Source organism: Rosa rugosa, chromosome 6 (assembly GCF_958449725.1).
Source record: "Rosa rugosa chromosome 6, drRosRugo1.1, whole genome shotgun sequence".
Lineage (NCBI taxonomy): Eukaryota > Viridiplantae > Streptophyta > Magnoliopsida > Rosales > Rosaceae > Rosa > Rosa rugosa.
In genome coordinates this window covers 18,323,944-18,340,359 of record NC_084825.1, presented here as the reverse complement: position 1 = coordinate 18,340,359, position 16,416 = coordinate 18,323,944, and the positions used below count along the sequence as shown (strand labels likewise).

Sequence of the window (16,416 nt, the reverse complement as noted above, 5' to 3'; positions counted from 1 at the left end):
CCATCGTCAGAACCAGTTTGGGAAAGAAAGGTAGTAGATTTTTCAGGAAAAGTAGAGACTTGAAGTTTCTGTTTGATGCTCCTTGATCTTATGCACAGATGATTCGTGTCATAGCTGCTATTAATCTTCAAGTTTCTAGATGTTTCTCTCATTGTTGTGTAGAATTTTCCTAATTTTCAAGAGGGAAAGAACATTGGCTCAAATCAAATAAAGCACTCAAATCCATATTCCAATGACAACCTAACCCAGATGAAGAAGAAAGGATCTGCAAAAGATCAGGGAAGAAGAAGAAGAATGGATCTGCAAAAGATAAGGTGTGGGTAACAAAATGACCTAAATACCCCTCTAAATTTAGCATGTGGATTGTTAGGTAACACCGTCATGGACGGCGTGTATGAATGTTGGGTCGGGCTTCAAACTTCGGGTACCAAAATTGTAGTTTTGCATAGTCAGGTACCAAAATTTAGAGTGGGTCTTAGTTCGGGTACTGTTTGTAAAATTTTCTCGAATTGAATATGTTCAATAACAATAACAGTAGATCATATATTCTCAATTCATCCAAATTCCCTCACAGCTGCATTTCAATCTTATCTCAAACAAACTGCCAATATTATTTAATGACAAACAAAACAAAGATAAAAAACATAAACACTGATTCCAGACCCCCAGTAAACTTTTGTTGCGGGTCGATAAACTTCCTAAACTTTCAAAATCAACATCTTCAGTATCCTTCCTAACGCCCAATAAAATTTTACTGCTAGACAATAAATCCCCTAGATAATGCACATTCCATCTCATATCGATTACTCAGCCTCAGATTTTTTAAAACCCAGCATTCATTCTGGAAAAAAAAAATCAACTACTTAGCAACCAATTTTTCGAAACTGGAATGATAAAACATAAACTAAAAGAACACCTAAACTAAAAGGATTTCTATCTTTCAAGGCTCATGAACTAAATAAAAGAACACCTAAATATATAACAGAAAACCAACAACAATCAACATTAACAATAACAGTAGATCATCTATTCACAATTTTATCAAAACCAATCTGACAAATATTATTTGATGACACTAAGTCACAGCTGCATTTCGGTGTTAATAATCATCAGGTTGTGTTTAGAACTAAGAAACATGAACATGAAAACAAACAATCATTTACCTTCATTTCGGTGTTAATAATCATCAGGTTGTGTTTAGAACTAAGAAACATGAACATGAAAACAAACAATCATTTACCTTTAAAAAGTAATTCTTAATTGTGAGCCTTCGAATTCGAGGCAGGTCACTGAAAAACTTGACCAAATTACTAGAACCACCACCAGCAAAACTTTATTCACACATAGAAATGGTAATATCAGTAAGGTTTGAGGTATTCTTGAGAGTAACATCATCAAAAGAACCTTCAAAGTTAAGATATTGGAGTTTTGGTGCATTAATACGGAAATGGGTGAAACCATCACAGCATTGCAGAATCAACACTTCAAGCAAAGGACAGTAACCAAGCATATTGTCAAATACATCTTGGGCCAGGGAAACGTAATAAAATTCAATTCTCTTCAAGCTCACGAATCCTCTGAATGTAGGAGGCGGATCTAGCAAGCAACCACATAAAGTGAGAGATGTAATATCTTGGCAGGAATACAAACATTCAGGGATCTTGTAGGATTCCCTTTGGAAGATATCAAGTATGAACTCTTTGACAGAGTTTCTTGATACATGAAAGATCCATCGATCAATGTCACTTGGGTCTAGAAACTCTCGACGCTCTATTTTAAACCTGTATATGGGCCCAACATGATTTGAGAGTACGTGATCAACCATTTCGACAAACTCTGGGTTGCTCCAATTCCCGTTATGCTTCCAATCGAACACAAGTTGTGAAAGCCTATTTGATGTATACCGCTATGTGCTTGATAAAACACATGTCTTCACAGCCTGCTGAATTGGCAAAATGCACAAAATTTTGTCTACTAACTCGTCTGGAAAGTTGCTCAGTCTGTCCATTGTGCCTCTTGTGGGAAAATTTTATCTGTTAACTCGCTCATTTTATAGTTATCATCATCAACCATTATGCCTCTTGACATACCTCTTCACTATAATTACAACCATTGTATCAGCACATATACCTCTTATTAAAATTCACGACCTTTGGTTTTCAATAAGTTCTTTCACTTCAAATTCTCCCACTCTGTCTCCCTGATTCAATCTCTTATTAAATTATGGAGTTAATAAAATTCACGACCCTTCAGATCAAAAAAAAAAAAAAAAATCACGACCTTTGAGTTTATGATAAATTCTTTCACTTCAAGCTGCTATAGATTCAAAAAACCAATAATTACCCTTTTTTTCTTTACTTCGAAAAAGTCACCGCAATTATGGATTCAATATTTAAAAACTGGTCTAATTGGTTATACATTCAAATAGTTCCCATTTTTCTCTTTACTCCCTAAAATATTAATTTCCCTTTATTTTCTATAAGGAAAATTAATATTTTAGGGAGTGAGGCCTCACTCTGAAATCACTTAAACGGATAAAATAAATATTAAAGAATAAGACTTCGGCCTTAAAAGAACCATTGTCACTGGAATTCCAATATTCAAGGCTTCAAAAAGCTAATATTTGCTATTTTTCTCTTTATTCCCTAAAAGTCACCGCAATTATAGATTCAACTAATGAAAAGTACAATATTTAAGATGAAAACGTAACACTTATACGAATATGTCATTTGTATTTCAGGGTGAAATACATGACAGCTGTCTTTTTTTTTGTTTTTTTTTTCAATTATGTATTCGTTACTTCATGAAATATTCCAAAGAGGGAATATAATTCCAATAGTCAAGGCTTCAAGCTGCTATAGATTCAAAAAACCAATAATTACCCTTTTTTATTGTGGACATCTTTCAATAACCAATTCCTACACTTGTGGCTGCTAGAACGTATTTTCTCCTCTTGATTGAGGGTAGTTTGTTTTATTTCGGGTCACTAAATATTGTGTTTTTGGGGGTCAATAACACGACTTTTTGTTTCCCGCACTTAGGATCAAGTATAATGGCCCGAGTACTACACGGCACCCTCTTGCATTTTCTCTTATCGATTAAACTTCGTTGTTATTAAAGGTCAATAAAGTGTGTTTCCTTGAGAGTAGTTCGTTTTATTTAGGGTCACTAAATATTAGGTTAATGGGGGTCAATAACACGCCTTTTTGTTTTCATCAAAGGTAAATTCATTGAGGAAGATTTGTTTTACTGATGGTCAAGAGACATCTTTTGTTTTATTTAGGGTCACTAAATATCGTGTTATTGAGGGTCAATAAAACGTCTTTTATTTCCTGCACTCGCACATCGGCGTCAGCATGCATTTTCTCTGATTGAGGGTAAATAAATTTCGTTTTACTGATGGTCAGTAGACGCCGTTTTTATTGAAGGTCAATCATTGAGGACATCTTTGTCGTTGTGGTATTGTGGACATCTTTCAATAACCAATTCCTACACTCGTGGATGATAGAACGTATTTTCTCCTCTTGATTGAGGGTAGTTTGTTTTATTTCGGGTCACTAAATATTGTGTTTTTGGGGGTCAATAAAACGTCTTTTTGTTTCCCGCACTTAGGATCAAGTATAGTGGCCCAAGTACTACACGCCAACCATCTTGCATTTTCTCTTATCGATTAAACTTTGTTGTTATTAAAGGTCAATAAAGTGTGTTTCCTTGAGAGTAGTTCATTTTATTTAGGGTCACTAAATATTAGGTTACTGGGGGTCAATAACACGCCTTTTTGTTTTCATCAAAAGTAAATTCATTGAGGAAGATTTGTTTTACTGATGGTCAAGAGACATCTTTCGTTTTATTTAGGGTCACTAAATATTGTGTTATTGAGGGTCAATAAAACGTCTTTTATTTCCCGCACTCGCACACCAGCGTCAGCATGCATTTTCTCTGATTGAGGGTAGGGGTCGATCTTGACTTTCTTCTTACTGATGGACTCGCTGGCTACCAGTTTGCAGTCAACTTTGATCGAGCTTGCAGTTTCAGGTGAGGTCGCTGCCCAGAACCTTCAACCTCTCCTTCGACCTCGATCTCCATGATGAAGCAGTCTGGGATGCCCCTGGCCTCAGTGGCCTCCATCCGACAAGCCCCGCGCCACCGTCGGCGCCTGAACGGTGCAGAAGCATCGACGTCCGCACTTTTGGGGTAATGCGGACGTCTGTCTTAGAACGGGCCTATAATTATATATATCATGCAAATAATTTCTGAAACCAAAGATCGATCAAACTATAACACTTTTAATATCGCAAGGCTCTAGATCCAAGGTAATTATTCATTGTCTTCATAATCTTCTAGAATCCCAGACCAAAATAGCGACCAAAATCAATTTTGGGATGGCTTGAGCACGACCTGTTTATTGGCCCGACACAATATGGGGTTTTTTTTTTTAATTTTTAATTTTTTTTTATCGATATCCCTTTGTATAAAAATATTTGGATAGCGGAAGAGACTGGACCAACAATAAAGTACACAGACCGATAGAAATCAAATGCCATCAATGAGTGTACATACGAATGTAGAAGGTCTTTTGAATACAAATAGTTAAACCTTCTCTGTGCTTCAACTATGTTATCCTTTCTCACTTCTTGTTGTGACATCCCTATTATATGCCTAGATACTTGGACAAGACATATGTTATGTGTTACAATTAAACTCTCTCCGAGTATGCCACTTGTTTGATGTGATTTCCTTCCTGATTAAGCATCCTCTAAGGGGGAGATTTTGATATGCATGCATATTTATCGGTTAATTAAACTGTCATAACTCTTCTCCTTCTTGGAGACGCTATGTTGAAACGGCGTGTCCTCTTGTTTCTCTCGCCCCTACCAGGGCTCCATATAAAGAGGATTTCGTTTCTTCTAGATTTCACTAGGGTTTGTCTGAGTGTGCAGATTCAACTTGTCTCTTCCCCACGTCTTTCTCATCATGGTTCGCACAAAGATCACCATCCGTATTGGAGGGAATCAGCGTCGTCCTCTTCTTTCCCTGGAAGAGGAAGGCCGTCAGGCCGCCGCTCACGCCGGCTTGACTCATCCTGGAGACTCTCGCCCTACTCATGAACACAGCCGGAGCCCTCCTCCTCTTCCTCGTCGATCTCCTCGGCTGCGTGTTGGTGAGTCCTCCAATCCTCCACCTCCTCACACTCCTCGGCCTGTGGCCTCTCTTGACTCCATTGCCTCCTCTCTGGAGGACCTGCGCTCCTCACTCCGCGATGCTGTTATGGTGACCGACTGGAGGGTCACTTGCCTTGTTGACTACGTGGCTGACCTGAACTTTTCCCTGATCCACTGTCACACTGTACTCGATAAGCTGGCCGTGGAGGTTCAAAATCTGCAAAGTCACCCCCCAGGGTTTCCCAGAAAGGAGGCTGCACCACCCAAGGAGGAGCCCCATCCGGAGGCTGAGACAAGCAAGAGGGCTGCGACTCGCAAGGCTCCTAGGCGCACTACTCCCTTGTCCTTTCTTAATGTTCCCTGGGAGAATATCGACAAGACCAGTGGCGACTCGCAGGACCATGAGGAGGCTTATGACCGGCTCACCAAGCTGTGGGAGGAATATGGGGAGCCTTCCCATTCAAAGGGTCTTTTTTCTTCTTCCTTTTAAATTTTCTTGGACAATTTTTTTTATTTTTTTGGTGTGTAAGTGCATAAGCACAAACTATAAGTCTGATATGCAGGACAGAAGAAGAAGGGGAAAATTGTAAGTATATTGGGCTATTCTCATTCAACACATACTTTCACACGGCCACTAGGAGATTAGAGGTTGCAAAAGACTAGGAGAGTACTTCTCCTACTTTCCCGGTGATACAAGGAGAAATAATTGACAACAACACTCCCAACCTGATCTAACTGTCACTAATTTAAGCACAGGTGAAACTGAGTGTTCACTAGTGAGTGCCGGTTAAATCTGGAAAATATTGATTTTGCACTCATTATTGACCGTCAATAACAACTTGTCACGTATTATTGACCCTTCATAACAACTCTAGAAATGTTAATATTATAGCATTGCACTCATTATTGACCCTCATTAAAACTGGAAAGTGGTGATTTTGCACTCATTATTGACCCTCAATTACAACTCGTCAATCATTACTGTCCCTCAATAAAACGGGAAAATGGTATTTTGCACTGATTATTGTCCCTCAATAACGTACAACTCTAGAATGTTAATATTATAGCACAACGTGTTTCTTGGAACCAAATGATACAAATAATACTAGATACTTTTGATATTCTCAGCTCTACAAAAGCATTAGTTTCTTTAACAAAGCAGACATAATAAAACAGTGGAAGGGATTTTGGATCTGAAAAACCTCCAAGCAAATCTAGTTAAAGAAGGGACTGGAGGCATTCATCAGCTTTTACTTACTAGAACAAGGTGACTCCATGGTGTCAATGATTTTTTATTGGCCGCACCTACACACCGGCGTAATCGTGAATTTTCTCAAATTGACGGTCAATAAAAAGTTTGTTTTATTGAGAGGGTATTAATTAATCATTCTTTTTCCTGAGAAAAGTATTGTTAGCTGAGAAATTTAGGGTACCATATGTGCTACCCTAAATTTCAACAATTTATTTTAAGTTAGGGAAAATCTCACAAACAGTACCTGACCTATCGGCCACTAATAACTTTCGTACCTCAAGTTCAAAAAATACCAGATTGGTACCTGAACTTCTGACCCGGACCCAATATCAGTACCTGGGAACAGTAAAATCGTTAACGGGGTTAATTTTTGAAGGGTAAATCTATCATTTCACTGTTCATCATCTCCAAAACTCTCCCCTCTCTCTGTGATACCAGATTTCTTATTCTTCTTCTTCATACCTCATCACCACTATCAACCAACCTTTCACTTCTTCAATAGCCACCGTCCCATCCGCCACCAACTCCTCTCACCTCTCACCTCTCCTTTGGTCGATTTGGGTTTGTGTGTGTGAGGTATGAAGAAGATAATGAAAAATCTAGGTTTGCAGAGAGAGAAGGGAGAGTTTTGGAGATGATGAACAGTGAAATGACAGATTTACCATTCAAAAATTAACTCCGTTAATGATTTTACTGTTCCCAGATACTGATATTGGGTCGGAGTCAGAAGTTCAGGTACCAATCTGATATTTTTTGAACTTGAGGTACGAAAGTTATTAGTGGCCGATAGGTCAGGTACTGTTTGTGAGATTTTCCCTAACTGAAAATAAATTGTTGAAATTTAGGGTAGCACATATGGTACCCTAAATTTCTCAGCTAACAATACTTTTCTCAGGAAAAAGAATGATTAATTAATACCCTCTCAATAAAACAAACTTTTTATTGACCGTCAATTTGAGAAAATTCACGATTACGCCGGTGTGTAGGTGCGGGCAATAAAAAATCATTGACACCATGGAGTCACCTTGTTCTAGTAAGTAAAAGCTGATGAATGCCTCCAGTCCCTTCTTTAACTAAGTAAAAGTTCAGGTACTGTTTGTGAGTTTTTCCCTTTCAGTTAATATCTAAAGTTTTTTTTTTTTTTTTTGAAATGATATGATATTCAAAAGCCAATGTGTTGGTTGAGTCTTTAATTTCATTAAATTAATTTTCTTGATTTTCATTGGATAGGTTCAAAGTAAATAAATATCAAATGTTAATATGATATTACAAAGTGTTTCTTTGCTCATGGGCTTGAGCACAACCCTCCAACAAAGAGGTTGAATGATGATGTAAACACGAAAAATCCTGCAACGAATGAAAGGACACGTGTACAAAATAATATATATTTATTAATGAATTTGCGGGTTACAATCTCTGTAGATGCTCTTTCACAAGATTCTCCTCTGATTCGATCTCTGACGTTGATTTAATCCAAGGGTGGCGAGTACTTGATCTTGAATCAAACGGTTGCAATGTGGACTTCCTGCTATGTTGACGATTTGAGGAAGATGATTGACCAAGGGCTGTAGAAGCTTGATCTTGATCGGATTTAGGCCACGAGTGGTGTCACGTGATGAGTGTTCCTCGGCTTTGGTAGGGGATGAACCAGCACGTGTGTTTGGTACTTGTTGATTCTCCACGAGCTTGATGAAGAACTTGGCAGAAGTTTTGCTTTGTTGACGACTTGAAGACGACGGATGATCAAGGGCTGTAGAGGCTTGAACTTGATCAGATCACGAGCGGTGTCACGTGGCGAGTATGGCTTTTGATGGTGGATGAATCAGCACATGTGTTTGGTGCTTGTTGATCCTCCGCGTGTTTGACGACTTCCGAGCTTGTAGGTGATTTCCCTTGCTTGTCTGAAGTCGGCAAGGTGAAGAGACCGGCTATTTGGCAGCTTGATGGTTCTTCACGAGCTTGGGAGACTTCTGAGCTTTGGAAAGGTTTCTTCCGTTTGCTTGCGTCCCTCTGTCTGTCGTCGTCCTCGATGGTGTACTTGACTCAAGGGCGATTGACGCTTGATCTTGAGTCGTATAATGGCCACGAGGGTTGACACGTGACGAGTGCTTTGGCTTGAGGTTGGTGATGAACCAGCTATTTGGCAGCTTGAAGGCTCTTCACGCGCTTGAAGACTTCTGAACTTTGGGAGTGTTTTTTCTCTCCTTCCGCTGAAGTCCTTCTCTTGATTTGAGAGGGGCTATTTATAGTGTCAGCGCCTCTCTCAATTTGGAATGCCTTAATGACACATAATTAATTGTATTTTCCTTAATTACATAATCAAATCAATCAGCCCTAATTAACTGATTTAATCACGATTATTAAGGAATTATCCAATCAATGTGATGGCTGATTTTAATTGTATTTCATTAATAGCATAATCAAATCAATCAGCTTTAATTAATTGATTTAATCATGACTATTAAGGAATTAGCCAATTAATTTGATGGCTGATTTTAATTGTATTTTATTAATAGCATAATCAAATCAATCAGCTTTAATTAACTGATTTAATTACGACTATTAAGGAATTAGCCAATTAATTTGATGGCTGATTTTTGTCTTGATTATCAATTTAAATAAATTGATATCTAATCAGCAGACGAGATTTAATGCTTGATTTTATTCGGAATCAATTAATTTGATTGATCCGCTTTAATATCAATTGATTTAGCCGGAGCAAATTCATTTATTGTCGTCGAGCCTTTCATGTATCGCCAAGTGTCATTCTCTGAGTCTGCGTGATTTTGCTGACTCACAAGCCACGTGGACAATTTGCGGGACCCACATGCTGACTAAATTTGTTCGGTCATAATTTCAAGTGGTGATCGAATTATTTAATGAATTTTATTTTCATTAAATTTTTGGTGTCTACAGATGAATTTGTATTATATTTGTGTAGCTGCGACGAATCAAAAGAATATTAATGACCCTCAATAACATAAATGTTATTGATCCACAATAAAATACTTTTCTGCCAAAAAGAATGTTAATGAACCTTAATAAAACAAACTTTATTGACCCTTAATAAAAGGAAAGAGAAAATGCACGATTACACGCGAGCAACAGGCCAGGCTGGGCCTTTTTTCTTCTTCTGCACCTGGGCCAAGGTGAAGTAGGTCCGTATCTAGGGCCTCCAAATAAAATTGTTATTGAGGGTCAACAAGCAATCCCGCTCCCTCCCTCCCTCCCTAATCTCTCTCTCTCTCTCTCTCTCTCTCGTGAACGATTAGCCAAAAGCAGCTTCATCTCTGTTCAGACTCTCCGGCAGTTTACATTCTCAGAAGCAGGTAAAAATTCTAGGGTTTTGAGATTTTCCGAAATTGATTGAATGTATAAAATTGCTGATGTAAAATTGCTTTATTGAGCTCGTTGATGAAAAATCTAGGGTCTTCTTGTTGCGGGTTTAGATGCTTTAATTCGTAGCTCAACTTATAAAGAGTGAAAATGAAGATTTATCCGGGACAATGGAAGTTTATTTGGGGTTAGGAATCAGTGATAATGTTCATTCTTTGAAAGTTTAGGAAGTTTATTGTCCCAGATTAAAAGTTTATATGGGTCAGGAATCAGGAATCAGTGATAATGAAGATGTTGTTGCTTTTGGACGTCTTAAGATATTCATTCTGTTTGCAATGCAGTTGAATGTATAAAATTGCTTTATTGAGCTCGTTGATGAAGTTTCGGGCTTAGTTGCTTTAATTTGTAGCTCAAGTTATAAATAGCAAAATTGAAGATTCATCCAGGAGAGTAAAAGTTTATTGGCCCTTCCATAAACCTTTAATAGGGGTCCGGAATCAGTGATAATGTTCAGGAATCAGTGATAATGAATATGTTGTTGCTCTTAATGCTAAGTAGTTGATTTTCTTTCCAGAATGACTGCTGGGTTTTAAAAAATCTGAGGCTGTGTAATCAATTTGAGAATTTGAGTCTGAGATAGAATGTGCATTTTCTAGGAGGTTTATTGCTCCTAAACCAGTGATAATGGAGATGTTGATTTTGAAAGTTTAGGAAGTTTACTGTCCCACAATAAAGGTTTATGAGGGGTCAGGAATCATTGATAATGATAATGAAGGTGTTGATTTTGAAAGTCTCATGTTGTTATTCTGTTCGATGTTCATTACGTTTTTATTAAGATTGAAATGCAGCTGTGACTTAGTTCTGTTTTATTGTTGAGTACTACTATCTTAGTTCTAATATCTTGCAAGTTGTTTTTCTTTATGGGCAGAATGGCTAGACGAATATTGACAATTACTTGCTGCTGCTCCAATTGCGAAGAATTTGATGCTTCAACTCTGAAAACACTACAACAGATGATGACTGAGATAAAGCAGAGCAAGAAAAAACAAGCGCAAGAAACAACGAGCCAATTCTTCATACAAACAAGAGGTCAGAAGAGGAAAATACAACAAGGTGAAGATGAGGAATCAGATAAGCAAGAAGAGAAGAAGAGGAGAAAAGTTCAATTGCCAAAGAGAAAAAAGCAGAAGAGGAAAATACAACAAGATGAAGATGAGGATTCAGATGAACATGAAGAGAAGAAGAGTAGAAAAGTTCAATTGCCAAAGAGAAAAGAGCAGAAGGGAAAGCAGAACAGTGAACCAAAATCAAGGATCAAATGGAAGCAGCAGAAATGCACTTTGAGTTCATTTTGGAGAATCATTGAAATGCACAAGAGCAGAATACCAAAAGAAGCTTTGGAGATATTACGGGGTACTGTATTTTGGGCAATGATACAACCCTTCTTCGAGGGGAAGCTTACTGAAAAACAGCTGTACAAGCATGAGGTAGACCTCGAAGTAATAATGAAACATTATAACAAGAGCAACCAGAAATTCAAATTTGGAGAGAAGGAAGTGGAAATAACAGAGGATGATGTAAAGGTACTGTTTGGCCTGCCTACTGAAGGAATAGTACGTGATCTGAACATGAAGTTGAGCAGGGATGAGCGTGAAGACTGGAACTCGACACTGGAACTCGAGCTTAAAAAGGATAAGACAGATAAAGATCCGAAGAATGGGCCAGATCCCAAAAAGATAGCCTCACTGATAATCATGTATCTGTTTGCTTCCTTCTTCTTCAGCAGAACCGGAACGCATATATATAACCTGGGATCTGATCAATTTCTGTGAAGACATAGACAACATAAATCAGTTCAATTGGCCGGGGATGATTATTACTTTTCTACTGGATGGAATCCACAAGCACATGAAAGACAAGCCATCGACTCGGTCCGGCTGCCTGCTTTTAATCTACTACTGGTTCCTGGAAAAGACGAAGATCAGGAACTGCATTCCGGGGAAGGAGAAGGAAAAGCCAAGGTTTGTTAGATGGTCAATCAAGGAAATCTTCAACTTGGAAGAGCTCGTCAGGAATCCGAACTTGCTAGAGGTAAGGCAAATCCAAAACACAAAACATTATACACGTGTACATAAATATCTAACTTTCTTAAAAAACTTGTGAATGTAACAGACATTAATCAAAGGAGGACCGTGGTCCGATGATGAAGAGCTTGATGACTTTTTTGAGGAGGTCTATGAGGATCAAGAGACCCCGTGTTTCAACAAACGGGTAAGTAAAAAAAACCAATTAGCAGTTTTACTTCCCCCAATAAAAGTTTTATTGTGGGTCAGTAATCACTAATCTGTGTTTTCCCATCATTCTTGGTTTTAGTGGGGGTACTAGAAGTTTTATTGTTCCCGCATAAAGTTTTTTTTTGTTTTTGTGAGGCAATAAATATTTCAGGTTATTAACTTCTGGATTTTTTACTTACACAAGTATTGTTATACTGGTTGGAGGTTCCCCAAGCAACCCATCAAGAACAAGAAGAATTGTTAAGGCTTCAGGGGAATGTCAGAGAAGAGATGGAAGCAATGCTCAGTGAGGAGACTGCAAGGGAAAGCCTAGAGGACAAAGTGAAAAGGCTGGCACAAGAGAACCAGCAGCTATCAAAAAAAAATCGTGGAATGATGGCCAAGCTGAAAGCAGCAGATGAGAAGATAGAGAGCCTAGAGAAAGAAAAACGTGTTCTGTTCAGAAAGCTGAAAAGAAAAGAACACTCCGGAAAGGCTGATGATGGGGAAACCGAAGCTGCGGGAACAAAACCTGATTTTGAGCACGATACAAGTTGGTCTCAACAAACTCACCTACATGCATGCAAATTTCTTGTATGCATCCGGCACAACAACCAGCAGAAGAACAAGAAAATCTTGACAAATTGGCCTGCAGCACTGTTTCATTTTCACCAGAGAAGCAGCAAGGAACAAACTCACCTTCATGGATGCAAATTTCTTGTATGCATCCAGCAGAACAACTAGCAGAAGAACAAGAAAATCTTGACAAACTGGCCTGCAGCATTGTTCCATTTTCACCAGAGAAGCAGCAAGGAAAACAAGCTAAGTTTGAAGAAGGACTGATAAGAGCAAAGATATTTGAAGTTGTTCCAATTTCTTGTATGGAACCAGAGCGGATGCATTCCATAGAGCAAAATGTCAAATTCAACAAGAGGAAAGGTGCAACAAAAGAGAAGCAGCCAGATATTGAGTTCAGCACACCTGAAATGCTGAAAACAGAAACGATGAAGTCATATGGAAAGAAGGCAAAGATGGATAAAGAAGAACCAAAGGAAAGGAAGATTTTGGCAGGCAAGCAACCAATAAGAGCCCAAGAGAACCAAATAGTGTAAAACAAGATAAAAATCGAGGGAGTGAACTGTGACAAACTCACATGGAAAACATTGAATGTTGAAGTGGCTGAGCATTACAAAAAGTTTTTCAAAACAGCCAAAAAAGATACGTAAGTGTACAATATAATTTCATATACTAATAAGATTCAATTTCTCTATATTGAATGGTTTATAAACTAATATTGGTTAAGATTTATATACTAACAATATTTTTCTGTTTGCACAAAGATGAATATTGGTTAAGAGCTGATTTTTTAGTTCAGGTCACCAAGGCAGACCTGAGGATGATCATACAAGACCAAGACCTAGAAACCGATGTCAGTTCCTTATCAATTTCTTTTTTTTTATTGCAACCCACAAAAGGTATTATTTGTGGAAATCCAAATAATGTATTATTGCAGGGAGGTGAACTATCTTTGTTGGTCACTCATCCAGTACTAACCAATAAAAGATCAAATTTAACAATTGCAGGTCATTAAGACATACATGGACATTTTGGAGAAAGATATGAAGAAAAAGAACATTAAAGCGGGATTCATTGGACTAGATGCATCGGTAAGTAATGAAACAAAAGAAGTTATCCATTAACATTTGAGTTGATATGGTTGTATTTTCTGTATAGTTCTACGCGATTGCACATGAAGAGAATGAAAGCAACTTCAAAATGGCAGGCAAAAGCTACAAGAATCATATTGAAATTTTTCTTGTTGAGAGTTTGTGGTATGTTTTCAGTTGCCCAAAGGTGTTCATACCTATCCACCACAAGTCAAGCAACCACTACACTCTTCTGGTAATAGACAATAAGAAAAAATGCTTCACTCACATGAACTCCCTTCGGCCACCAAAGGAGGGATTCACAGAAAAGGAGAAATACCACAAAAATGCAAACACAGTGGTAAGTACTCAAATTCAAAATACTTTGTTGATTTTCAAAAAATTTGACGATGTTTGTTGAGGCTTGGTAAAGTTTATTGCCTCTCACTAAATACCAAGCATTAACCTTTTGTATCTGCAAAAAAAAAAAAAAAAAAACAGGTCAAGTACATAAGGAAGTTCATTCTTGATGTGCACAAATCAAAGACGCGAGTCCCAGGAGAAAGCCATAATCCAGAGGTATCAAGGAAAAAATGCAAGGGTGAGACGGAAAAGGGAGATCTTCATATTGTAATTGAAGATATGACAGGGGATGAGAAAGAAACAAGAAGTTGGATTTTGGATAACAACATAGGGCCAAACGACTACAAACTCATGGAAGACTTCAACTGCCCACAGCAAAACACATCATCGTAAGTACATTGAAATGATCATCTCATTCGTACCAAGTTTTAGGTAAGCTGAAAAAAAAAATGTCAGTTTGTTGATCCCTAAAAAGAATATCATCTCAGTCATAATGTTCACAAAGTTGTTATTTGTGAACAGTATTCATTAAATTGTAGTATTTCATTTGGAAACTTTTTAGTTTTCAGTGGAAAAGTTATAACATAACTTCAAATGCTGCTTTACAGGGCAGATTGTGGGCCTTTTCTGCTCCATTTCATGGAGAGCCTGGCAAATGGGGAGGAACCAACCAAACAAAAAGGGGATGAAATGAGAAAGACGATCCTTGAGAGGTTCATAACGCTTGAAGGTCCTTTCAGCAATTGCAAACAGAGTTAATAGAACTAATTTTTCAAGAACTTATTTGAAGCTAGGACTTGTAAATTTCAAGAACTTATTTTAGTAAAGACATGATTTTGGATGATTTTGTATGTTTTGAATTGGTTTTCGGTTAAATGTGAAGGAAAATTTTGCATAATACACAGGTCCACATTACACTTGGTGATTTTCAGTCCCTAAAACATCAATGTTTTATTGTGGGGCAATAATTTATACTGCTTTTATAGAGGGTCAGTAATGACGTTTTATTGATCCCCAAAACGAATTACCCTCAATCAATAGGAGAAAATGCAAGATGATGGCGTGTCGTACTTGGGCCATTATACTTAATTGATCCTATGTGAAACGAACCTTCATCAATGATTGACCTTCAATAAAAACGATGTCTACTGACCATCAGTAAAACGAAATTTATTTACCCTCAATCAGAGGAAATGCATGCTGACGCCCGTGTGCAGGTGCGGGAAATAAAAAGACGTTTTATTGACCCTCAATAACACAATATTTAGTGACCCTAAATAAACGAAAGATGTCAAAGAGGAAGACGGAAGAGGAATGGGCCTTGACAAAAAAGCAGGGGCTTGAAGCTGTCTTAATCCACACAGATCTAATGGAACTGCACCGCTCCAATTGAAGCCCACTCCTGGGAGACGTCATCCGGCATTTCTTTCATCGCCAGAATCTTCATCTCGCTTCCGCGGCTCACCGCTTTAGGCTTTTTGCCTTTCCCAGACCACCCTTCCAACCACGAACCAACAATGAGGAGTTTCATTACCCAAAGTCTAAGCTAATTGTTTGTCATTCATATTTGTGGTATCAATGCCATTGACCCAAAGATAAAGGACTAACAAGGCCACCTTGAGTATGCTTCACAAGGTTGAGCCCTATGTTAAATGCTACAGAAGCATCGACGTCCGCACTTTTGGGCCAATGCAGACATCCGCCTCTAATGCTCTCCGTATATATATATATATATATATAGGGAGGATCAAGAGAGAACCTCCTTAAACTTGAAAGTGAAGATGCTTTTACTTTTAGCATGTATTTTAATAATATAAACTACTTATTCTCAATTTACATGAATGTCAAATAAAAAAACATTTAACCATTTAATTAGCATAATGTTCATCTTAGTTTTATCTAACGAATTACACACAATTTTGAATAACCAAATAATTATGGATTTGATTGACTTTTTGAAAATGCAAGATGACGCTAGTTGGGGCAATAAAAAGGTTTTGTTGACTCTTAATAAAACACAGTTTATTGACCCACAATAACACAAAATTTAGTGGCCCTAAATAAAACAAACCTAACGAACTACATTTGTTTACACAATTTTGAATGACCAAATAATTATGGGGCACCCTTAGTAAAACGAACTTTGCTCAATGAAACACACTTTCTTATCTCTCAATAAAAAAAAAATACTTTTCTCAATAATAAAGATGTCTATTGACCATCACTAAAACAAAATTTATTTACAATACTTAGTCCATTTGTACATCCTCTCAAGAATTCTTTGCCTCTTTTTTATTATTTTACTTTTCAATGGTCCACGCTGATTCATGTTTGGCGAACCTCTCAAGGATTCTTTGCCTCATGTTGTTGGCCTTTTCTGTGCT

The 16,416-nt window shown here is 37.7% G+C and overlaps 1 protein-coding gene across 1 annotated transcript; it reads left to right on the top strand.

The window, feature by feature from the left end:
* The first annotated feature begins 10,679 nt into the window (after window positions 1–10,679).
* Window positions 10,680–14,791, top strand: LOC133716324 (uncharacterized). Its single transcript, XM_062143033.1, has 9 exons — window positions 10,680–11,506; window positions 11,585–11,771; window positions 11,923–12,021; window positions 12,249–12,576; window positions 12,699–13,094; window positions 13,364–13,452; window positions 13,607–13,690; window positions 13,758–13,855; window positions 14,641–14,791. Exons 1-9 carry the CDS (start codon window positions 10,680–10,682, stop codon window positions 14,789–14,791), a joined length of 2,259 nt encoding a protein of 752 aa, XP_061999017.1.
* The last annotated feature ends 1,625 nt before the right edge of the window (window positions 14,792–16,416 follow it).